At 39.7% G+C, this 24,929-nt stretch overlaps 1 protein-coding gene across 7 annotated transcripts in view; it reads right to left on the bottom strand.

Moving 5' to 3' along the window:
* The window catches only part of NCKAP5 (NCK associated protein 5), a 492,200-nt gene that overhangs the window by 70,035 nt on the left and 397,236 nt on the right, over nucleotides 1–24,929 (bottom strand). For 4 of the 7 annotated variants that reach the window (XM_035130237.3, XM_035130308.3, XM_088652123.1 and 1 more), the window contains 5 exons: nucleotides 21,879–21,983; nucleotides 17,157–17,348; nucleotides 11,903–15,669; nucleotides 10,018–10,192; nucleotides 5,932–6,010 (listed from right to left, as the gene is read on the bottom strand). In XM_035130237.3, the coding sequence (XP_034986128.3) occupies nucleotides 5,932–6,010; nucleotides 10,018–10,192; nucleotides 11,903–15,669; nucleotides 17,157–17,348; nucleotides 21,879–21,983 (4,318 nt within the window). The remainder of the gene's footprint in view (nucleotides 1–5,931; nucleotides 6,011–10,017; nucleotides 10,193–11,902; nucleotides 15,670–17,156; nucleotides 17,349–21,878; nucleotides 21,984–24,929) is intronic. The other 3 variants (XM_088652144.1, XM_088652137.1, XM_088652131.1) reach the window with 2 other exon arrangements.

Here is a 24,929-nt window from a genome sequence, read left to right as displayed (position 1 = left end):
GTGGCCACAGGATGATGGCTGACTATTGGGAGTGGGTGAGGAACTCAGAAAACCTGGGTGGTTGGGAATGGAATGGAATATCCCCGAAGAAGGCATATCTGGCTGGCAGGCAAAGGAGCATTCCACACTCTAACATTTTGATGCAGGCCCCAGTTATGTATACTACTACTACTACTACTACTAATAATAATAATAATTTATTTATACCGCGCCCATCTGGCCGGGTTCCCCCAGCCACTCTGGGCGGCTTCCAACAAAACATTAAAATACAGAAATACTAAGAGTGAATCAATTTATCTATTAAATTACAGTGCTTGTAGCCCACTCTTCACTGAATATTTTCAATCCCAGAGCAGGGCACAAAAGTAATAGAGATAAACGGAGCAAAAACAGTATACCAAAATCATATGAACAGGTCCAATGAACAAATTAGCAATTCTACCCTTAGGCAAACAAGAAAAACAACAATGAGGACAAAAGCTATCATTTCCAATTTGGCCAAATACCTAACAAATACGAACACAGCACATTCAAACTGATTAACAACCAATGGTCTTATAGTAACAGTTCCCAGCCCATTTTTCATCTATGGCAACTCCCTCTCTCACACACAGAGGGCCCCACTCTATGGCTTTTGAGCAACTTAACACCTTACACACTCAGCCCCTCTCTCCAATCCACCCAGGCTCTCACCCTGAATGGTATGAACAATTGTCCTTAAGCATCCACAGCAAAGGCCTCCCACTTCTTGGTTCATACAGAACAGAAAGCAATCACAAAAGAAAAGGAGGCAGGCAGTGAGCAACAGCTGGCATTTTTCTCCCCTTCCCAGTCCTGACAAAACTCATGTGCCTAAAACTATTGGGAAGGACATGCAGGTGGATTTTCTGGCCTCGCTCACCCTTGCCAGATGTCAGGGATGGTTCAGCTGCAGTTCAGCACAGAAACTCAGGGATGAGCAGTAAGGTTGATTTTTTATTCAGAGAAACAAAACCCAACAGAGAACTCCACGGGTAGGACTAGCCCGGTGAGACAGTTGCCAGAACTGAGGATCTGAGCCTCCCATTTCCTCCTAAGGCTTCCCCCCCCCCCAAGTCGGCTGTCAATTTGTTGCAAACTCCTTCAAGGAGGGGCTCTCTGTGCCTTTTGTTCTGCTACATTCTCCTTCTTGGGGAAAGAGGAGGATGGGGGAAGGAAACAGTGGAACTGGCAGGTGGCTGGGGATCTGCCGCAGCCTCAGCCTTCTCTTCCTCCTCAGCGGCCTGTCTCACTTAAAACTGTTGATTGCTCAGCCTCCAACCTAGCTGCACCCCCTTCTTCCTCTGATCTTCCTCCTGTATCCCAACACTATTTTCCTGGCTCAGAACTTTTTCGGGGGGCGGGCAGCTGTAGCTAGACTGAAAACTCGAGGCTTACTGGTTGTTGTTTTTTAAAGGGATTCCCTTAATAAAATCCCCCACCAGTCCATTTAGGACTGGACATGTGCAGAATGCATGTGATCTTGAGTTGTTGTTTTAATGGTAGTAGGGCAGAAAACTGTGGAGAAATGAAATGGAGAGGCTGAAAACAAGGAGAGGCGTATTCCATGCGCCAAAATTTGTTGTAGTTCTGTCATTCAGAAATTGTAAGCAAATGAGCTACAAGTGACATTTTAGACAGCTTTCATTCCTCTGGTTTTTCATTGATTTTGTACCTGTCTAGTACTATGACTTGTAACTTAATCAAATTTCTAGGTTGGGTACTTATTAGGTTATGCTGAATAGACAGATACTTATTAGAGAAAAATATTGACACTGTTGTAAGTGTGGTCTCATAAGAAATAAGCCTTCACTTGTATTTGTGAAGGTAGGATTATATCATTAAAACTTAAATTCACCAATGTCTTTATTACTTAATAAACACCTGGGTGGGCAGATAAGGGCTGCAGAAAGACTGTTACATTAATTTAATATACAATCATTGCCCATTTAATGTTTCTGTTTAAATGAGAAAGCTATAGAGAACTGAATGAGTGTAATGCTGAATTAATCAGCATTAGAACTAGTGAACGAAAATGCTTTATACAGATTTTGTTGCTATAATCAAAGTACTTTAAATGCTGAAACTTCATTCTAACTCTACTGTTTATAGCCATTATCTTTACTGAGCATTCTATCAAATAATACATAAAAACTCTATCAAGACAATTCCAGTCTCTCATTGAAATTTATTTTTTCATCACTTGTCTCCCTTTCTTTATAAGAAGCTCAAAGATGGGGATTGAAAAATACTCTCACCACTATACAATACCAACAACCCTCAATTTCAAGAACATTTCAAGATCCATTGAATTCAGCTCAACATTTTCACTAAATAAGGATACCTACAATAACAAAGGTATACGAAAAGAGAGACCTTTCTTTTCTGATCAGATTGCTTTTAAATTAAACTGCAGAACCTTTTGCAGAGTTGTTCTTGGAAAGCGAAAAATGATGTTATAAGAAAGTGCTTGGCTATAAGCTAGATGATTATCAAGAACTTTAATGGACTGGAGTGCCTGGATTCGAGACTATAAAATAAAATCTTCACCTTAGTGTAAAATTCTAGCACAAAGAACTGTATTTTTCTGTGCACCTGAAGAGTGGACTCAAAACACATGGAATTGGTGTAAATACCATAAACTTTAGATGCCTAAAGATGCAGCAAGACATAACAAGTAGCAGTAGGCTTGGGATTTGCATAGAGAGCGTAAGGCACGATCTTGGGTGGGATTCACCTAATGAGTGCACAATGTCTGCACAAAGACTTCCACAAGGCTTTCTCACCTCTCTTCTACCTGCAGCCCCCTCTGGCTTGGGAGGGGGTAGATCAGAGGAACCTCCAAATTATCACATGGGGTAGGGGGGGTCATTCCTTCTGGCAAGCTGAAATGCTTGCGCTGATGGAACATTTGTCTTAGTGAGACACTAAATTCTTCCAAATATTTCTTATTTTGTAAACCACTTAGTAAACTGTCTTAAGTATTAAATTATATACATTATATAACTATATTAAGTTCAGTGGGGCTTATTCTCACATGGTTGTATTACTATGTGCAGTGGTACCTCGGTTTACGATGACGATCCGTTCTGGGAAGCCGGTCGCTTCCCGAGTTCGTCACTCGCCGAAGGAACGCTTCTGCGCGTGCGCGAAGCACCGATAGAGTGCTTCTGCGCGTGCTGCGCATATTGCTTCTGCGCATCCGTGCGGAACCCGGATGTAAATACTTCCAGGTCCGCAGCGGTCGCTCTCTGAGTTTGTCACAAACCGAGGTTCCACTGTACAGGATTGCAGTCTTGCGGTGTTCCTCCTACTTTAGCTCTGGCTGTTGTTATCCCTGACTCCCCCTACCAATAGCTAACTTTCTCACTGCCTCACCAGCCTCAATGGGCAACAGCTGCCACCACCCCTGGATTATGCTATAAATTTTTTTGGAAGACAGGTAGGTACACAGAGGATGGGGAAGAAGCAGTCAAAGAGGTTCCCTGATATCCTTGCTTCTGCAACTCAGCAAAAGAAAAATGCAACTGAGACAATTCCTTGTAGCATCTTAATATATATACCATATTTTATAAGATTTCTGACTATGCATATATATTGTGTGCATGAATGGACTAAATAACCAAGACAAGACAAGAGACAGAGAGATGGTACGACACACAGATGGGAAGTTAAGAGTTAAGAATTCTGTTCTGCAATTTCTAGATGAATAACTTCAGCTGTGTTGCATGATGGCTTTTCTGTAAACCAAGGTTTCCCCAGTCATAAAAATATCTTGTGAAGGTGCAGTGCCTGAGATAATATCTTATATGTTTATTGATATGTATTACATTGTCTTCTCAGGGTCGTTTCACTCCTATCAGCCAATCACCCATTCCCACCACCCTTCTGAGTAATACCCCTCCCCACCCTCTGACTATACATAAGCGTCTGGTGACTTCTGTTTCAGTGTATCTGAAGAAGTGTGCATGCACACGAAAGCTCATACCTATGACAAACTTAGTTGGTCTCTTAAGGTGCTATTGGAAGGATTTTATTTATTTATTTATTTATTTATTTATTTATTTATTTATTTATTTATTACGTCAGACCAACCCGGCTACCTACCTGTAACTAGTACTATACACACACATTCCACTTTGTTAAAATGTTAGTTTCCATAGTGAAAAATTAGGTGGCAGTGGGTAGGAGAGAGAGAGAATGGCTCATTAAAATGTGAGTATGTAACCATTTATCATAATAATCTTTAAATTATAGTTTCGAAGCACCTTCTGTGATTGGGAGGAAGTTTGAAACAAAGCACACAAAGTCATATCAGCTGGAGCCTGGCACTGAGAGAGAGATTGCTGTGAGCTGGCAGCACAGATGTTTTCATATGGAGCATAAGCAGGAGAAAACGAGCACAAGACACAGATCCTCTCCACAAACATTTTGGTTTACATTTATGCCAACACTCAGCCTCCCAAAATGTGAAATGTGGTACATGAATGTATTTCCACTGCCATCTCTTGATAAAGAAGGAAACAATGAAGAGCTGAGAAAAAGAGACTTACAGAGGAATCCTAAATGTGGGAGAAACAGGGGAAATGTGCCTGTTAATTCTCCTCAACCTTTCAGCAGCTTTTGATATTATTGACTATTGTATCCTTCTGGATAACATGTCTGAGTTGGCGGTGGTTCCCTTCCTACTTGGATGGCCATTTTCAGAGGGTGATGCTTGGGGAGTGCTTTTCAGCCCCATGGAGCCTTTAATGTGGAGTTCCTCAGGGCTCAATTTTATCCCCTATGCTATTTAATATTGGCAGTGGAATGGTCTGCCTCAAGAGGCTGTGGATTCTCCTTTATTGGAGGTTTTTAAGCAGAGGTTGGATGGCCATCTGGCATGGATGCTTTAGTTGAGATTCCTGCATTGCAGGGGGTTGAACTAGATGACCCTTGGGATCCCTTCCAACTCTACAATTCTATGATTTTATGTTCCTATGAAACCACTTAGTGGGGTTATCTGCAGGTTTGGAATATACTGTCAGAAATTAAGCTGGTGACACACAGTTCTACGGTACTTCTTTAAATCTACAGGTGAGGCAGTGGAAGTGCTGGACCATTGTCTTGCCTCAGTAGCAGACTGGATGAGAGCCAACAGACTGAAGCTCAATCCAGATAAGAAAGATGCACTGTTAGTTGGTGATTTCCTTGAACAGATGGCTGGGAGGTTGCCTGCTCTTGATGGGGTTATACTCTATCTAAAGGAGCGGGTATACAACTTTTATTTTTACGTTGTGAACTGCCCTGTGATCTTCAGATGAAGGGTAGTATACAAATTTAATAAATAATAATGATATTTTATTCTCTGATGTCAATCATGCTAAATAGTTCTGTAAATAGTATTAGAAATATATAAGCAGCCTAGTAAATGCAATAATTTTATGTTCGTACATCTGACAATACTATTCAACATGCTAATTTATATTCCCGTGAACCTTTCCTCTACTGAGCATTCATCTTGGAGTGCACTAAAGCTACCTGCATTAGCTTTACCATCTGTAGATGATTAAGCAACCAACTAGCATGTAGAGATAGAATATTTGTGCTTATGGCTTATTTCCGATCCCCAATATATGATTACATTAATTTCTGTACTGAGCCATTGAAGGAGAAGTGTTTTGTTCCTATTCGCAAAGATATCTGGTAGGCCACTGCAAGTACAGGCAGCTGGCTGAGTAAGATCTTTGGCCTGATCCCCCAGTGCTGCCTGCTAAAATATATAGAGAAGAGACTCATTCAGTTTTACCTTTAGTCAAGTGTGATTCAATGGGATTAATTGTACATAACTCTGTTCGATTGCACAGACTACATACTGTACTAAGAGAATCTAAGCCACATATTACAACATTTTAATTTTTTTGTTGATGTTACCTATTAAGTGGCTTTGACAAGTTGAGTCAGCGATGGCATTCTCGTCATCTTCTTGGAAGTTTTCTGTTACCACTTTGATCTGTGTTGTAAGGGGGGGAACAGTAATTGTAACTGCTTACATATCTCTCTTTTAACAGAACAAAACAGTGTATTTCAAAACAAATCTGTTTAACTTTAAGTATCTTTGCTATCACCTTTTACTATCCACCTTAATGCAACTCCCACGTAGTACAGCTTGCACAGCATCCTATTATGAATGACGTTTAAATTGTTTCTAGGTGCTTTGCCAAGAGCAATACGATGCAACTGGCAAGAAAATTTAAGTCTTTGTGTGATACAATTTCTCAAAAAGATAAAATAACATGTATTTTTATAAGATTAAATAAATGCATTAAGTTCTCATGATCCTGTATTTTTCTTCCTCCTCAAATGTTGTATCTTATTAATTTATGTTAAAGAACTGAGGAAATAAAATTAATGTGTGACATGGTATCTTCATTCAGTGCTGCAGTCACATAATTCTGGCATCTTTTCCACATCTATATAAATAAAATGAACTGCCACCTCTGCTGTCACTACCACCTGGGCTGAAACAGATTTTGAATTGAAAAGCTGTCGGAAGAAAAAAGGTTAAGAACTCCCCAACCCATTTCTCCACTCAGCTACCAACACGATCTTTCATTGATAACTGGTTTGCTCCCTTAGATACTATTTTGTCAACCAGTGGTTTAAAGGTGCATGGGCAGCTTAAATACTTTGACACCCAAGGCAAAAATATGGGAAGAAAGGATGAGCACTGCAATCCATTGTGCCCTTCCCATTGTACCATATTAGCTTCATTGATGTGGCTCAGTTCTAAGTCAAGCAAGAATGCTTTCATTATGGCAGTCTGATATTCTACTCTCACACACCTGACTTCCCAAGGTGCTTTTCCACCTTGGCTGTGGTATGCATGTAAAAACTAAAACCACATTGGCTTTAGTTTGGGGAAGCATAGTATCTTTCCTGTTTTTCACAAAATACTCGATGGTTAGGTTCAAAATGGGGCTATTTATGTCAGGGGTTCCCAACAAAATTTTCTCAAGGACCCCTCATCGAGCCGCTATTGTGACAAGGACCCCCATTAATTCCTAATCCTAAAATTAAAAAGTGAGAGCCAAATTAAGAGTTTTGCAAAGAGGCAGCGCGCGCCAGGGAGGAGGGAGGGGAATGGAGAAGACAGGGTACCTGCGCAGTAGCGCACAAATGAAGCCGACGCGTGCAAAGCATCTTGGGGAAGTAAGATTAGTAGAATGTGTGCGCTGCCTCTTTGCAAAACAGTAGTGTTTGTAAAGCGCCACCTAACGGCATACAGCAGAACTACTGCCTCTATCTAATTCTAGTTTTGCGCTAGACTCTGCTCATGCAGGAAGCGGCCAAAACAAAAAATCTGTTATCATACGAAATATATTTAATATATTTTTTATTCTAATAGCATCTTGAGGACCCCTCTGGCATAGCTCGCGGACCCCTGGGGGTCCCCGGACCACCTGTTGGGAACCACTGATTTACGTAAGCAAATGAGCAAGATTTCCAGCAAAGTCCTTGTTTTGCATACCCTGCGCAAACGATCTGTTACAACGATGCTAATGGAACATGTTTTTCTTAAAAATGTATATAAAAATCGCCAGGAAACCACAGTCTGAGGTAAGTGTTTAAGTGATGGCACAATAGAACCCTAAGCCTTAATTAACATGCTGAAAAAGAAAAGACTTAATTCTATGGCGCATGAAAGATACACTTTTGAAAACGCACTTTAGAGGAGCATTAAATGTAAAAGGCACATTTGATTTTTCCATTCATATGAAATTTAAGGCATGCATTTTTTATCAACTTTTCCAAGTGTTAGTTACTGGTTTGACCCTCATCTCTAAATGCACCTTGTATTGTTACAGTGTAAAAAGAAAAAGAAATCATCTCTGCTCAGGGCTTTTGAAAAGGTTTGTGCTGTTTTTCTCAAAAAGGCCTTTCCCCTCCTTTTTTAGGGGAAAAACGAATGCACAATGGGAAATGCTACCACATGCTAGTGTTTTCAATCACAGCTATCTCTTTTTACTGAATTCTCTGCAACGTGATTCAAAGTGAGAAGCCAGTAAAGGGAGAAAAGGACATGAAGACCAGGAAATAATATATGCATTTTATATGAGATTGAGTAGTACAAAGTTTAGAGGACAAACTGAAATTCCCCACAATTGTGTCATTATTATTATTTTTTAAAAAAAACACAACAGATTCCAAAACACAGATTATAGGCATTCATTTTTCTTTCAACCCAAATGGCTTCAACATGGTAATGCAAATTATTTCATTTATAGAATACAACCAAGTATTGAAAAACCCACAAAGATGTAGCATATAATATAATCCAATCTTCAAAAACAATATCCAAATAACACTGATTTTCAGTTTAACAAAGTGCAGTCTGGAGAAGGAAAAGGTAATGCCTTTGCAGCGTGACTAATTTGTCCTTAGAAGCTAAAGAGAAAAAAAAGTAACATTTCTTCATTATTTATGTAGATTCAGAACAATCTTTGTACTTGCCCGATAAAATGAAGTGTGTTTCTTGAAGATATACTTAAAGTCCTAAATGGCTATTATTGTTACATTTGCAAAGACTTCACAAAATGAGACAAAAACTTTTGCAAATTACTGTGCCATTAGAAAATAATAAGGAAGTTAAAAAAGAAATTGTAAAAGCAGCAAGCTTAAAAAAATACTTCTGTACAGTGAAGATATACCCTAAGCTGTCAGCACCATATTAAATGGGGCATAGTTAAATTGAGTGGCTGTGATAAGGGGCTCTGCTTTGCTATCATAGTTCTAGATCAGTTGGATTGAATTTCCTGCATATTGCACATTTCCAGACTTTCATTCTCTCTCATTCCTTTCAGTGACATTACAAGGGCAGACTTAGATATGCTTATAATTTGTGGTTTTATAATGCAGGGGACATCTACATTTTCAAAGAAAAGATGATACTATAGAAGCTACATGCTACAGAAAGGGGGAGAGGGGAAAGGGGGAGAGGGGAAGGGGAGATAGAAAAAAGTTTTCCAAAGCATATGGATTCAGAATGCAGGTTCTGAGATGTTTTTAACAAATGACCTTGTATATCTTCTAGTTAAAGCTTGCTTTACATGGAAGCACAAATGCTTGCAGACATTTGCCTGAAGTTGAGAGCAAGCCACTGATACTTTTAACCTTAAGCTCCCTAAACATCAATACTGAGCTAATAGATTTTTCAATTCCCATCATGAAGGGCTTTGAAAATGTGTTTTACCTTTAGCATATATCCCTGAGAAATATGTAATTACTTCACAATTCAAGCTTCCTCGTAGAAAGTAGTAGCATGCACAGGATGTTAATCACTCACCTTTTCCTTTTTTCAGAGCAACAACAGAAAAAGCTTTAAAGAAACAACTGTTCAATAGTGATCTTAGGGCGAACCCAGATGTGACATCCAGCACAAAGTTTTCCCACCCCACACAAATTGCCAGTACTGGGGACCTGATTCAGATTGGGGTCCTAGTGTGCAGGCAGTGTGGTGATAGAAGAAAGGCTGCAGATCAATGGTAGAGGACTTGTTTTGCATGTGGGAGGTCTTAGTTCCAACCCTGACATCTCCAGGTCCTGTTTGCCCCAAGAATAGGCCACTACTATAAAAACCTTACTTCTAGGTATGGAAGGCCTTATATCACAGAGTGAAGGATATAAAGCAAGGCTTAGTTTTCAGGGAACAACCAGCAGGGTAGTTGATATATCCAGAAGGAATGTCTGGGGACATGTGGGTCTCAAGCCATGGAAAGGTAAAAACTAGGACCTTGAAATGGGCTTGAAAGTACAGGTAACCAAGTGCAAATTGCCATAAAAAAGGCTGAATATGTTTCCATCAAATGACAGCTATGGGCATTAGTATAATCGGATTCCCTAATCAGGCCATCAGATGCTGACATTAATCCATCGTTCCCCAGCAATGACAAGCATATTTCTACCCTGTGTTGGAGGGGAAAAAGTAAAAATTAAGGACAGCAGGGTCTTGTTACATACCACTGCATCATTTGGTATTTCCATATCAGCCTTTGTTTTGCTGGCTTTCTTCTGGTTTCCTTGAGTGCCGACAGAGTTGTTGGGAAAATAGTCCTGGGAGCCACCCTTCGACACGCTCCTGCAGGAAACATTATGTGATCCACTTTCTGTCGGCAGGGCTGCTTTCTTATCAACTCTGTAGGTGGAAAGTGATTCCTCTGATAAATTACATTGCCCTTCTTCAATCACTCTAGTTTCACCATTCCTTTAATGTTTAACGTAACCTCCCTGCATCTTTCTCCCCGTAGACCTGTGAGTGATAAATGTTTCTAACTAGCCTTGATCAAATCTGTCACTTGCAATTTCAGGTACTATATCAATTTAGTCTTTCAACATATAATGATTTATTTTAAATTTTCTATGACTGGGAGGCAAATTGGAAAACACACTGAACCATTATTGCCAAATGTCTTTGTGGTCTAAGGTGGCCATAAATGTACTTAATTCTGGTTGGTTGCTGCATATATTTACTAACAATTAACAATAGCAAATTTTAGAAGACCTTAAAAACAAAACAAAACTAGGCAATGCATTTCCTTCCATACTGCTATCCCTACAGGTTTTTTTCCCTAGAAAAAAACCCGTCTATGGCTTAATATTTGTATTAGCTTTTATAAGTCTTTCTATTCTTTAATTTCAGAGCCCACTGACCTGGTTAACAAAGAGCAGATACAAATGATCGGAGCAGCCATGTGGTGTAGTTTTTAGTGGGCTATGCTATTCTAGGAGGCAGGTGGTAGTAGAGGGGTTTCAATTCTGAATGCTTGGCCATATGCTTTTAAAAAGCTCTCTTGCTATAAAAACAGTATGCCACAGAAAAGTCTAGACTCCTTGACATCCCACTCTCTGACATCCTAATATTGCCTGATTTTTCACAAAAGGGATGATCATTTTACAGGTATGGTGTATCCAGTTATCCAAAATCTTGAATTGATTTATTTATGTTATGTTCTATATCAGGCATCCCCAAACTTCAGCCCTCCAGATGTTTTGGACTACAATTCCCATCTTCCCTGACCACTGGTCCTGTTAGCTAGGGATCATGGGAGTTGTAGGCCAAAACATCTGGAGGGCCACAGTTTGGGGATGCCTGTTCTATATCCTAATTTTCTACCTCAAGGGAGTCAGCCCAAGTAGCTGCAATGAAACACAGACAGACAGAATAACTAAAAAGCAAATAATAATCAACAAAGTGGACTAAATAATAATAGAAGAAGAAATCATGAGAAAAGAGACAAATTAAACAAGCCATTGGTCTGCTGAAATCCTGTGGAGCTGGGTGGTAGTACTGTATTGAGGTGGTATAAAAATGCTGCTAAAGTGGGAGCTGAGCTAATCTCACTAAGGAAGTAGCTTCATATCCCAAGTGTTACCAGAAAGAAAGCTCTCCCTTGTGTCATCACCAGTCAAATCCCTGAGAAAGCTGTGCAGATGCTAGGCCATATAGGGTGTTACAGGGCTTCTCATCTACAGCTGGAATCTAGAGACAAATGAGAGTCAATTTGTGGAAAGTTTGTGGGATTGTGTTTTTTGGGATGAACAACTTGCATGCTCACTGCAAGGTGATTCCAGCTACTGGGCGCTCCTTGCAAGTTACTTTTTAATGTCAGCAGGATTTTATACAGCAGCTTGTGATGTGCTATAGTAAAAGGTGTGAAAAGGGATGCTGTTTGGAAAGAGAAAACAGCCACATTGTACATATTGCAAGGGCATGCCTGATCGTGGCATAGTAAAGTGTGTTCTTTGTGCTTTCCTACTAAAGAAACTAAGATGGGAGTTTGAATGAAATGAAATCTATATGCATTTACAATATCTGTATCTCAATCTACATTTCCAAAAACCTTACCTGTGTAAAAGCTCTTTCATAAAGCTGTCTTTTTCTGAGTGTGTGGTGGCAGAGCTGTTCTTTTGTTCGCACCCAGTTTGGCTGAGGTTATTGTGTGTGGCTTTTGTCATTTTTTTCCCTTTCGGAACACTGTCTAAAATACCACAATTCAGAGTTTTCTTATTTATCTCGTTTTCTGCTTCACAGTGCTGCTCAATCTTCTTTTTGTCTCTTCTTTTTTCCGATTTTGTTTGCTTGCTTCCAAAAGCTAAACCCTTCAGCTCTTTCTTTTCTATTTTTACTTTAGAAACATCAGCTTTTCTACCACTCAAGGCTGGGAGCTTACTCTTTCGAAAACCAAACCAGCTAGCAATAGAAGGCCCTCCACTCTTTTGTTTAGTCTCAGTGGTAGGGCATTTGCTCTGCCCTTGTTCCTTCTGCATATTTTCCTGGATGCACAACATGACTTTTTCTTCTATCGTGGGCTGTAAAACAGATGAAGCTGAAACCTTCTCCAAGGCTTCAGATGCCTTTATACAGGCTTCTTGCAATACTACCTTGCCCGCTTCGTGTTTATGAGGAGATTGTGTGCTGTCCAGATTTTTCTGAAGTGGCAAAATTTGTTCTGATGAAATACTAGTTGATGACTCCAATGCCATTTCTGCTTGTGTAACACTTTTTTTGCTTACTGGTTGATGTTTGGAAATTTCGCTGGCTTTTTCATCATGGAAAGATTTACTTTGGACATCTCTCTGAGATGGTGATTTGTTGTCCTCAGTTTTTGAAATGCTGCAGAATAAATCCCCCTTTGGAGACATATGGAATGGTAGTTTGCTTGGGCTACCAACTTGACTGCTGGAACTACTCATGCTTGCAGAAGAACCCTGTCTAGAATAAGAAGTTTCTGGAACTTTTGTCGTGTATGAAACCATATCTGACATCACTGCTGAACCACGAACAGCTCTGATTTGTAATCCTTCCACCGCTGAGTTCTGCCTCGTTAAAGAATTCCCTCTTTCAGATGTGTTTGTTATGATCTGGGTCCGAACTTTTCCTAACCCTTCTGTGGAAGGTATAGGTGACTTTTCCCCTGTGTGAATACTGAAACTCTGACTTCGGGCCTTTGCTCCATTCATACCAAGAGCAGGCTTCAAGTATGCCTTACTACTAGAAGAAATGGATCTCTTAACTAACCTGTTGTCCAACCCATCTCCTCGTTCTATTAAGCAGTAAGTCTCAGGTGAAACAGAGGAAGCTGGATTCATACCAAGATCCCCAGCAAAATTTTCTTTTATTCCATTTTCAACACTCCTTAATTCAGTGTCAGCTACATCTATGGTGGTTTGAGCTAAAGATTCACCCTGCCTCTGTTTGCATGAATTCACACAGCTTTTGGAGGCTGCATTCATACTGTCTTTTTCCTGCTTCCCTGGTATGGTGGAACTTTTTCTGAGGAGCTGAGGAGATTTTATGAGTAATTTAAGTCCTACAGGCAGATGTGGTTTCAGACTCTTTTCTGGTATATTTCCAGCATCACTTCCCTGAGACAACAGTGATAATGGGGAGTGATTAATCTGAGGCAGAAAAGGTTTCCCAATCACTGCTGGCTGACAATCTGGTGATGTGGAGAATCTGTTTGGAAATTTATGTTTCTGAGGTACTTCAGTGTCCTTAGGCAGTAGTCCAATTTGCATTAGATCTGTATCTTGTGACGTGCAGTCTGGGGACACATCCTTAGAACTGTGTTCTATATTATTGCAGGATACTGATTGGTTTGAGGTTTTAGGAGGAACTTTCTTTGTAAACACTTTGGGAATGACTTGGCACATTGCGGAGGGTTGCTCTGATATGCATTTGCTTTGTGTAAACATCTCTCCTTTCTCATTAAATTGATTTAATTTGACTTTAGGTGTTGAAGGGAGCTTGTTAGTTGGCATTCTATGCACATTATGAAAAATGGACATTGAGGCTGTTTTCAGTGGTGACATGACTGGACTTTTTACTGTCTCACTGGGAATGCTTGCTCCTGGCTTATTGGGTATAGGTGGTGAATGTTCATAGTTTGGTCTTATCAATAGTGACGTTGACCTGCCTGGAGGAGGTGGTGGTGATGGAGATCTGGCTTCTACAGTAGGCAAATCACAATGGATATCTCTAGTTGGTGGTTCTTCACAGTCAATTGACATTACAAGATGTTGAGGCAATGAAGTTGATTCTGGGACCTGATTCTTGGGCCAATCTGTTCTGTCAAGCATTTTAGAATTTTGCAGAGGGTGCGCCCTTGAAATAAGCAAATCTACTTTTGAATCAGCATTCTTAGTGGGACTCTGCACTTTTTTAAACCTTGAACATTTTACAGATTTCTCCAGTGTAATAGGACAGTGTGAAGAGGTGCTAGTGGAATATTCATTCACTGTGATGTTAGTTTTTTGTGGCGAGAACTTATCTCTGCTTGGAATTTTCGTCAGTTTTTGGTTTTGGTTACTACCTGCCTGCATACAAGATGTAGACCTAGGCTTGAAAAAAATACTGCAAACTGGCTTCATTAGCTTTTGCTGTGGGGTGTTGTGAAACATGGGTCTTTTGGGGAGTAAAGGAGACTGACTGTTGCATGTAGTAGGGTCAACTGCATGCTCATTCTCTAAGTTATTTGGGAGAGTCTTTCTCTCAATTTCATTATCAGGTGCTTGCAAAATACTGTAGTTTTTAGCTTCCATTGCTTTTTGGAAATTAACTATTCCCTGAGGTAAACATTCAGTGTATTCTGCATTGGGCCCAGTACATGAGTGGTTGATTGAAATTTCATTTCTAGTTACAGTGACAACTCCAGATTGATGTGAACTGAATTCAATAGGTTTGCCATCTTCAGCATCAAATATAACAGTAATGCATTCTTCTGAGGAAGTCTTCTTTATAACTTTTTGTTGCTTAATGAAATTACATGCCTCTGGCCTAATGCCCGAGTGAATGAGTACCTGACTTGCTTCTTTTTCAGAAGATACATGCTGGCAATTTTCCTTCTTTACACGCACATCAGAATTCTCTGTGTGCTTGTCAACAAAAGGAATTAATGACAAATCTGATGGGCTTTTTTCATCACTGCTTTCTATATGTAATTCGTCCAGGATTTCATTGTCATCAGTATCTGAAAGGTGTAAATTAAGGTCTCTCCAGCTTATGCTAGCAAGACTTTTATCTATTTGCAACACAGGCAGCTTCACATTTGTGCAAGATTTTCCTTTTGACTGAAATTCATTGACAAAACTAGTCAGTTTTTCAGGCCTCTCTTTTGAATTAAAATAAGAACCTCTTTCTGGCAAGTGCTTTCTATCAGGCTCCCAACCAAATAGGCTGTCAGAAACGCTGTGAGTTAATTTATTACAATAGTGCCTACAGTCTTTGCTCGGTACTTCATACAGCAATGCTAAAGATGAAGACTCATCATCTGCATCCTCATGTGAATCTGAATCATACACAAAGTTTTTCTGGTGCTCAATGCAAATGGCCCCCATTTCCTCTGGTGTGCAATGTACCTCTTCTTTATGACTGCTGCACTTAATGCCAGGGGAGTAGATTCCTTCATTAGAGTCCATGCAATCTTTGTATCCCCATTTGGATATAACAGAAGAAGGCGGTTCAAGTAATATTTTTCGTTTCTGTAACTTCTTTAGCCCTTCCAAAATGTGGTTTTCCTTGATGCGAGTTGGAGGTAGATCATCAGCAGGACTGGAAAGGTTGCTGGGGAGCGAAGAACCAATGCTTATTCTTTTATCCCAGTTCACTGATGACTGATTTTAAAAGAAGTAAGAGAGAGTTATTACCACAGAAATTAACAAACATTACTAAGAAAAAGGGACAATGTTGAGCTAGTGACCTCTCTCTCATTGCTATGGTTGTACACTGTACAACTATGTAAAAATGGCCACATTGTGGAGCTTTGTATAGTATTTCCCCCCCTACAAACAGTTCAGTTACAATGCTATAATAAAAAGAGGACCTGGCATACAAGGGATCAAGGTCTGAAACCCTCCAGATGTTGTTGGACTACATCTTCCATCAGCCAAAACCACTGGCTATGCTGGTTGGGGCTGAAGGGAGTTGGTAGTCCAACAACATCTGGACAGCACTGTGTTGGCTTCCCTTGTTGCTCTCGTCAATTTCATGTTCGAATTATGTGGTATCACATACAAATATCTTAAAATATCTTAAAATGCTCCATCTGGCCCATTTCCATGAGGCTCGGGAATGTAGACTCTAGCTAAAAGATTGCTTCTGTTGCTGGAGGTACCTACAGTGTATTTCATATGTTTCAGTAAATATTAATACGAACTGGTGTGGGGAGTGTTAATGAGAGGGGGTAGTACCTCTGGTGGGGGACACACTGTGCTCCTTATGGGGTAGTACCTCCACCTTTGGTCCCCACCCTGTACTCAGCTCTCACCTGTACCTCCTAGAAGCTGTCCGCATGCAAGTAGCCACACCCCAGGAAATTGCTTAGATTGGCTAGCTAAACCAGGTGAGGGTAGCAAATGGGTCTCAAACTCTCAGTGAGTTAGGGACTTCCCCTGCATGTAAAGGCAGGCTCTGGTGGATTGAGCGAACAAGACCAATAGTGGGTCCAATGGTCAAGAAGGTGGTTTCTGGACATACTGTAGAGGGAAGGGGGGGACTCAGTTAACTTGGAAAGATAGCCCATAAAGGAGAAGGAAAACTCTGATCCTAAACCTCTAACTCTGGAGTGGAGTCCCTAAGATGGTTGGATGACGCCTTGTATGCCTTCTTCTGGCACGTATTGCTCTACTTCCCTCTGGACCACATCAGCAAGGCTGAGAGGTGGGTCTTGTTGTCTGGGCAGCCCAAGACCTCCCTACACACTGCCCAGGCTTGTGCCCCAAGGAGGTCAATTTGGTGCTGCTGATGCAGTGGTTCAACTTCATCCCCAGAGGCGCACTCCACTGCCTCTCGAGTCAGACTGATGCCAACAACAAAATAAGAACAAAATAGCATATAGGCTTGCTGGATCGGATCAAAGACTCATCTCGCCTAGCATCCTGTTACAACAATGGTCACACAGATGCCTATTGGAAGCCTACATATTTTGTTAATTTGCAACTGTGAATGTAAATATATATTTATGAAGTGTGTTTTTGATAGTTTATTTGCTGATGTTGTGAGCTGCTTTGAACTGTTATTTAGAAAAGTGTCACATAAATAAACTTGATGATAATGACGATAAATGAATGTGTTAATGACAGAAAGAAACCTATTTCATTACCCTTTTACTGCATGCCTTCCCATCATTCCAAGTGTAGGAGGAGCCACTGGAATATTCACTGCAGGCACTTGACAGAGAGAGCTCACTGCTGCTGCAGCTGCTTCGAGGATAAACTCGGTGAGGCCCTGTCACATTTAACTGGCTCTGGCACTTCAAGGCCGGTACTCCAGATCTGATATTCTGCTGACATTCCTAAAACATTTTACAAGATGACTTTGTTTTATGGGTTAAAAAATTCCATACCATATTCATAACAGAAGCCCACATTTGCTGTTCATGCTGATATAAATAATTATTGAATGAATATTAAAACTACAATGCTCATATTTCTTACCTATTATGAGATTAAAATATCTAGAAATTTGCCAGTTACTACTACTACTACTACTATTATTATTATTAAAATACATGCACATCCTAGTATTCAAGCTGGCCTTTCAATGACAGTCTGTTTGAAATATGCTGTGTTTATTAGCAATGTGCTCCAGAAAGATACTGGAAACAAAGTTAAGCCAGTACAAGAACATCTTGACAAGTGCATTATATCCCCACAACGTAACAGATGAGGCCCTACAAAGTGGACAAGGTAAATTAATTTAGTGTCCCAACCAGAATGTCCACGGAGAATGGAATCTCTCCATTACAGTCTAATTTTGGTTTCCTATCTAGTTCAAAGCTTTGTCTAAGGAAGTCTCTGATGCAGGACAATCCATCTTTGTGTCACCATCCGACAGCTGAAGCCTCCTGCTTATGCTATTTATTGACACTTTATGGCTGCCTTTAGTACTTGTGTAGTTATCGGTCCTCTCCAAATGCAATCTCAGCTGCTGTGACTAAATACCAGCTTCAAGGAAGAGAATAATGAAGAAAGAGAGTAGTGCTTTAGTGAAAACATTAAACCTTTGCTGGAGTTTGTGGAAGCATTTAATTTCTTTCCAGGCAAATCTTCTGCTTCCTAATATGGCAAAATATTATTGAAAGTTCAGAATCTTCATGAATATGCGGCTATGAAATTATTTCAACTTATGCAGAGGCACTGCATAAGTGATCAATAACAACAAGACTACATTTCCTTGACATTTTGCAAGAAATTTCATTAATCTCAAAACCAGTTTTTCTCAACAACAAGAACTGAAAGCCGTGGAGGTGGATGCTTATACTTCTCTATCCCATGAAGAGTAGACACAAACAACCTAAATCCAGAGTCCCAAATGGATCTTCTGCACAATCAGGATTCCCTTTTTCATTAAAATGTTTTTTCTTTTCCTTCTCTTAGGGGTCCCATTCTGAGTTGATGGGGTGACTGCTCACAATCCTGAAAATTCACTCAGGTTTGTCATGGACAAAAATACTCAAGGTGCCTTGTGTGTAAACATGAATTTCAATCTTCATAGGCAACTGTGGGCAAATGTTGGACATGAAGTCCTTAGGATTGTAGGTTTTGCATGCAATTGGCTTCTCTGTCCCATGCCTATTGAGCAATGGAGGAAATATGCATGGGTAATGACAGTGACCCGACCTAAAGGCTACAATGTTCAGCCTCTGTCTTATCAAGGGTTTAAAGTCAGTTTATTGATGCTCATTTAGCTCACCACTGTAGCCAGACAATGGTCTAGAGCCTGCACAACTACTCCTGATTCGGATGTTATGGAGAAATAAGTAAATCAGCATGCTCCAGATTCTCTGATGACATTCTCAACGGCTTCATATAGATGATAAAAAGCACTGAGGATAAAATAGTGCACTGCAGCATCCCATAACATAGATGCCAAGGGGCCGAGGAGCATTTCCTCAATGCTACTCTCTGGAGTCGAACCTGTAGGAAGGATCAGAACCACCACAAACTGTGCCTGACAGTCATCCCACAGAACTGGTCTAGGAGAACACTATGGTCAATGGTATCCAAAGCTTTTCCCTTGTTCATCTCCTGATCAGTGTGGCCAAGGCAAATTCAGTCTCAAAAGAAGGTCTAAACTTGACTGTAATTGATAATCAGTGCCATTCAAGAATGCCTGCAGTTGCTCTGCCACAGCCTCTTCAATCACATTCTGAAGAAATGGCCTATTAGTAATCAACCAGACAATAACCATCACAGACTACGAGGTCCGAGATGGGCTTTCTAAGGGTGGCATCTGAATGCTCCAACATTCATTCTGAGATCATTCTGAGATCATTCTGAGATCACAACTGATCACATCTTGGCAAACCATAAAAATACTGGTTGAGTTAGAAATTGATAAGTAATGAGCCCAGTTCTCACAAGCAGTATTTCTGGATTATAGCATTTCAGACTTTAAATCAGAGATGTCATCACATGGCTGAATGCTTTTCCATACCCCCCCCCTAAATATGAAAAACTAGAAATCAGGGAGGATGTTAGGCTCGAACCTTTCCCCCTGACTTTCTGTTTGAAGGCATATATCTGCTTCAGTGGAACATTCAACCTTTGAGCCCTAACTGCAGTGGGATGTGCCATAGTCCTAACATAAGTTTAACATCTCAGTGACAAATTTGAGTGGACACAACCAAAGACTTAGAGAAGCCAAAATGCTCATACACCTGGAAGTGCTTTGGGAAGCATTGATCCCTGCTGATCAACATAATTTTTTTGCTAATGTTATTCCAGCTTGCACATTTTCACAATGAGCAGCCTGATCAATGCTACCTAGACCTAGACACCTTACCCAAATTGTGCACATTTGGATTAAGACTGTAATGCTACACACTTACATGGGAATAAGTTTCACTGAAATCAAGGGGATTTGCCTCTAAGTAGACATGCATAGGATGGTGCTTTAAGATAGCAAATGTTTTACATACTCCCTACTCAGACACCCAAACGCTCTGCTGAGAAAAATCATCTACTGGGCTCTGAAAAGATTGTGTACTGTATTGTATGACTTGTATCTGTATGTCTTGTATTGAGTTTAGGATGTTTTGGAAAGGATTTGCAGCAGTGCAGGTTTGGTGGCCAGATTCAAAAGAGGACAAGACCCCTGCACAATTAATGATTAAGTAAACATACCTTCTTCTATCTAGGACCTTCTGGTGAAGGGTAGGTATTAAATCTAATAATAATTGCCATGTAACTATTAAAAGTGATGGGGAAACAACAGAGCAGACTGATGGGCTAGGGTGAGCTGCAAGGATAGTGAGCAGAACATGAAGACAGAAGTTATGTAGAGTCCAGTCCAATCTGCCAAGGTCTCCAATGTCATGCAAACTATCAGCGAGATAATATTTCTTCACTCAATTATGGGAGGAGCTGGGCTGAAATCCTATTCACATTTGTGTGAGAAAAAGACCCATAGAAGGATTTGCTTGTGGATAAAAATGGAAAGGATTATGGTAACAGATAACTCTCTTATTTTTAAATTGAGGTCTCGATGTGCATGCATGGAATGTATCTATGCATGCAGCATGCATTGTTTAGAGAAGATGAATACTGAATTCTCTTCATGGCCTCCCCCAGATTCTTCTAGTAGAGGGGATATTTCCATCCTTTCTATAGACACAGAATAGATATATAACAGATGGGATACAAAACAACACCTAGCTTGTCTTATCTCAGAAAAAGAAAGAGAGTGACTAAGCAATATAATATAATACACAAACGTTAAAGACAAGTCAGGAACATTGGAACAATATTCCATGCAATTCTTAAATTGCAGATTTAAAATGGTAGCTGTTTTCTTTTAGTTTAGTTTTTTTTACGGAGGCTGAATTTTCCTCCTAACAGCATCCTAATCATGTTCTTACATTTCCTTTAAAAGAGCTCAAAGATAACCCTTGTGGGGCATTAATTACATATATTTAACTTGTTCATTGGTTTATTAATTTGCTTTTCATGACTGCTATCTCCCCCCCACCCTAATCATGGGTTTTAAACCATCAACTTTAATAAAATCAGAGTACAAAAGCTGGTGCAGGATTATATTTTAAACACATAATTGTTAGTAGGAAGAAAAGACAATTGTCTAAATCAAGCTATTGCCAAGATGAAACTGGGTAGTTAGAATAATCTAACCTGAAGGCTAAATTACATATTGCACAGTAGGTCATTAACATCTTTCTGAACTTTTGGAACAATTGCTTCTCTCCCCACCCCACCCCACTTAGAGACACTTTACCATACTTCAGCAAATTGCATTTTTGTTGAATTTTTATATTTAAACATAAAATGAATGCTTCCATTCTCATTTGCTTTAATTCTGCCTATATGCAACTTCTGTTTTTTGAGTTACTTTTTTCTTTTTCAATGAAAATGAAAGGCATACTAGTTAAAGTTTTGCCAAATAAGCACAAAAACTAAGCCCATCAGAAAAGGTGGGTTTTTTCCCCCAGAGCCCATGAATTTTTAACAGTTCATACATAATATATCATAAAACAAGGATGAATGATACAGTGCACCGGCTTTAATAAAAAGCTCCTTGACCATTTCTCAGAAACTTTGAGATGTAATCAATACCCCAAAAAGGTATCTTGGGGACACTGCCAAGATTTATGCCTTTTTGCAAAGAGGGCACTTTTTTATTTCCTATATAGCCTGGGAAATTATAGTGAACTTCAGAGAAGAGAAGAAAACGTTATTTCTACTTCCACTCTGTTTTAGGTTCAAGGATGAGTGTTATTTGTTCCTGCTCTCTCTCCCCTCCATTAAATCATACTTCATGGAGAGATAAGAATGTGCTAAATGAAGAAATCAAATTCAAGAAAACTCACATGAACCTGAACATCAGCACTTTGCAGGGGTATCAAACTTCTGTTCTTCTCTACCTCTAAAAGGAAATCCCCAGACGACAGATCTAAGATGCGCGAATGAAGCTTCTGGGGGAAAATAACAGAATGACCAAAGCATAACCATTTGACAAGCATGCAGAAGATCAGCAATTTTGAAAATCCCAACCACTGCAGTTAAATTCAAGGGGAAAACAGACCCTAAGGTAAAAAAGCTTTGTCCTAATTTCTCTGTTCATTGAGTCCAGAACTTAACAGTATAAAATGGAGTTGGTAATGCACGAACAAGTAAGGGCATTTTTAGCTTACAATGTATGATTACTTATCACAGCTTTGTGCATAATGATGATGCATTCATAGGAATAAAATGCATTTATCTATAGCCACTGATGCCTAATATAATAAGGCATTATATTAAACATTTACTAAGCAATCAACAGGTTAACTTTGTTTTATTTAGCAGTTGCTATAGCTCGGGTAATGATTATAAAAGTGACTCTACTTCAAACAACATTGATCTTGCAAAGCCCTCCCTTGCACACATTTAAACTCAAAGTCATTAATGTCATCTGTTAGGAACAATTAATGTGAATAGAAAATAATTGCATCAGGGAGGTAGGGACTCAAAGGATTTTGTGCATTAAAATTCACATGCTGTTCGATTACATACTCAATTCCTTCAGTTTTGCTTGGAAGGAGTGCTAAACTGGTGTTATTTCCCCATATTAATCCGTATACTAATTACTAAGGTTTTTATGTCAGTGCTAAGCCTGGTTTGTTTTAATTGCAAATACAATAAGTTTTGCAATTTATGTAAACATGGCTCCTTGCTGGATAACTTCAAAAGATTCCAAACCTGGTAATATGTATTCTCTTGCCAGTCATATAGTCAGGGCTATGTGAACTCTATATTTAACAAAAATTAAAAATTCCACATCAAATTCTGCATGAAGAATTACTGAATTGTGCAGCCCGGAAAAAATGCAAATCAAATTTGAGTACTGTGCTCAAGTTACACCATTTATTTTGCTTCTGCTAGCAACTACAAAAGGGCCAAGGGCTGAGTCCCACCATCTAATCACTGGAGAGGCTGGGCTTGCCTAAACTCTGGTGATCTTCCACCAGCAGGCAAAAATATTTTTTTATTTGGACAGACCTTTGGTTAATATGCTGACTTGTAAAAATGTTAAATTGGGTTTAACTGGTTGTTTTTAATGATGTTCACTTCCCTTGCTTCTCTTTTAGGTTTTTTTTTTAACTTGTATTTTATTCAGAAATGCACAGAGCAATCTAAATTTGTATACAACATTCCACTTTACACATTTGGCTGGGGGTCTGGCAGATAAAGTGAGTTCAGTTTATAAGACAAAACTCAAGCATGCCTAATGTTATGTTGTTTTGCACTTGCACTATTGTTTATAGCTGTCTTGAGCAACAAGAAATAAGGGATACACATTCAACAAACAAATGCTATGTAGGTTGTAACCCTAGACACACTTGCTTGGGAAGGATTGTTGAGATTTTTTGGGGAAAGCTCATATTCAATCACATTACTACTTTCTGTCATTTTCCCCGCATTGCAATGGAATCACAGAATGTATTGCTACAGATACTGTACAGTTTCCAGAGACATCGTGTTAAGCATTTTGCCCAAACTCCAAGAAGAAACCAAACCACAATACAGTGGAACTATCAAGCACATGATCCACTAACACTATTTCCTTGCATAGTGACCAGTTTAGATCTATTGGCAGAAACACTCACTCATCTTCAAATCACCCACCACTGCTATGTGTGAGGACCCTCACTGAGCACAGCCTTTATGGCTCATATATCAGTGCCTCTGCTTGAAGAGGGACAAGGACTACAAATACATTTCTAGGAAAACTTAAATAGTTTTCTCTACAAAAGCATCTGAAGTACTAACAGGAGTACAATCTGGAGAGGCTATAGTGAGGCAGGTGTTTTTTTTAATGTTGCATAACCACTGTTCGTTTCTAAGGAAAGCAGATAAAATAATTATAAATACAACCGTCAGCTATATTGTTCACTCACCCTTTCACCCCTGCTAGAGGAAATTTTTCTAAATATGCCGTCCTTTAGTTCATATTCTAGATTGGTCGTTGCTAACTGGCTTCAGTTCAAGGCCAATTAAAGACTTAAATACCAATAGATATTAATTGGGGGCTTATTTCACAGTTCATATTCCACTCCATATCCAGCTTCCATTATTTATTCTCTGTCACCTGACACCACCCTGTCCCAGCAAAAATGATATAGCTGTTTGAAGGATACATACAACCCTAAATTTGTTTTCCATGAATATTTTTCATTCATTATGGTTTTCACTTTAAATATTTACCTTCTTTTATAATGTAACATCTATCTATCTATCATCTATCTATCTATCTATCTATCTATCTATCTATCTATCTATCTATCTATCTATCTATCATCTATCTATCTAATTTGTACCCCCCCCCCACTTTTCTCCAAAGAGCTAAAAGTAGCTTACATGGTTCTTCCCTTCCTCATCCTAACCCCACAGCAACCCTGTGAGGTAGGTTATTTTAAAACATATTTATTAAAAGCACGTGTTCTTCAGTTATTCAGAAGGTGTTGAGCCCATATATACAGTCATTTCCCTACACACTCTGTCTCAACATTCTACAGTAGGGTTCCTTACTTCTAGAGGTAAAAGTTGTTGAGCTTGTTTTTTGTGTCCTGGGCCAATGAGCCTGAGCTGCCTGTGCCTGAAACAGAGCCAAAGCCACCCATGTCAGAGCCAGAAACAGAGCCCAGGTCACCCAAGAAAGAGGTAGCCTGTGCCAGAGCCTGAACTCAAGGTGCCCATGCACACACATTTCTCTTTAAAACCCGCACCCCCAAAAAATCCCGAACATTTGCTTAAAATGGTAAAAATCCCCCCCGGGAGAGGACATGTCTGGGATTTCCCAGACATAGAATCATAGAATCATAGAATCATAGAATCATAGAATCATAGAGTTGGAAGAGACCACAAGGGCCATCCAGTCC

Source organism: Zootoca vivipara, chromosome 1 (assembly GCF_965207765.1).
Source record: "Zootoca vivipara chromosome 1, rZooViv2.hap1.1, whole genome shotgun sequence".
Classification (NCBI taxonomy): domain Eukaryota; kingdom Metazoa; phylum Chordata; class Lepidosauria; order Squamata; family Lacertidae; genus Zootoca; species Zootoca vivipara.
This window is presented reverse-complemented; position numbering and strand designations above follow the sequence as displayed.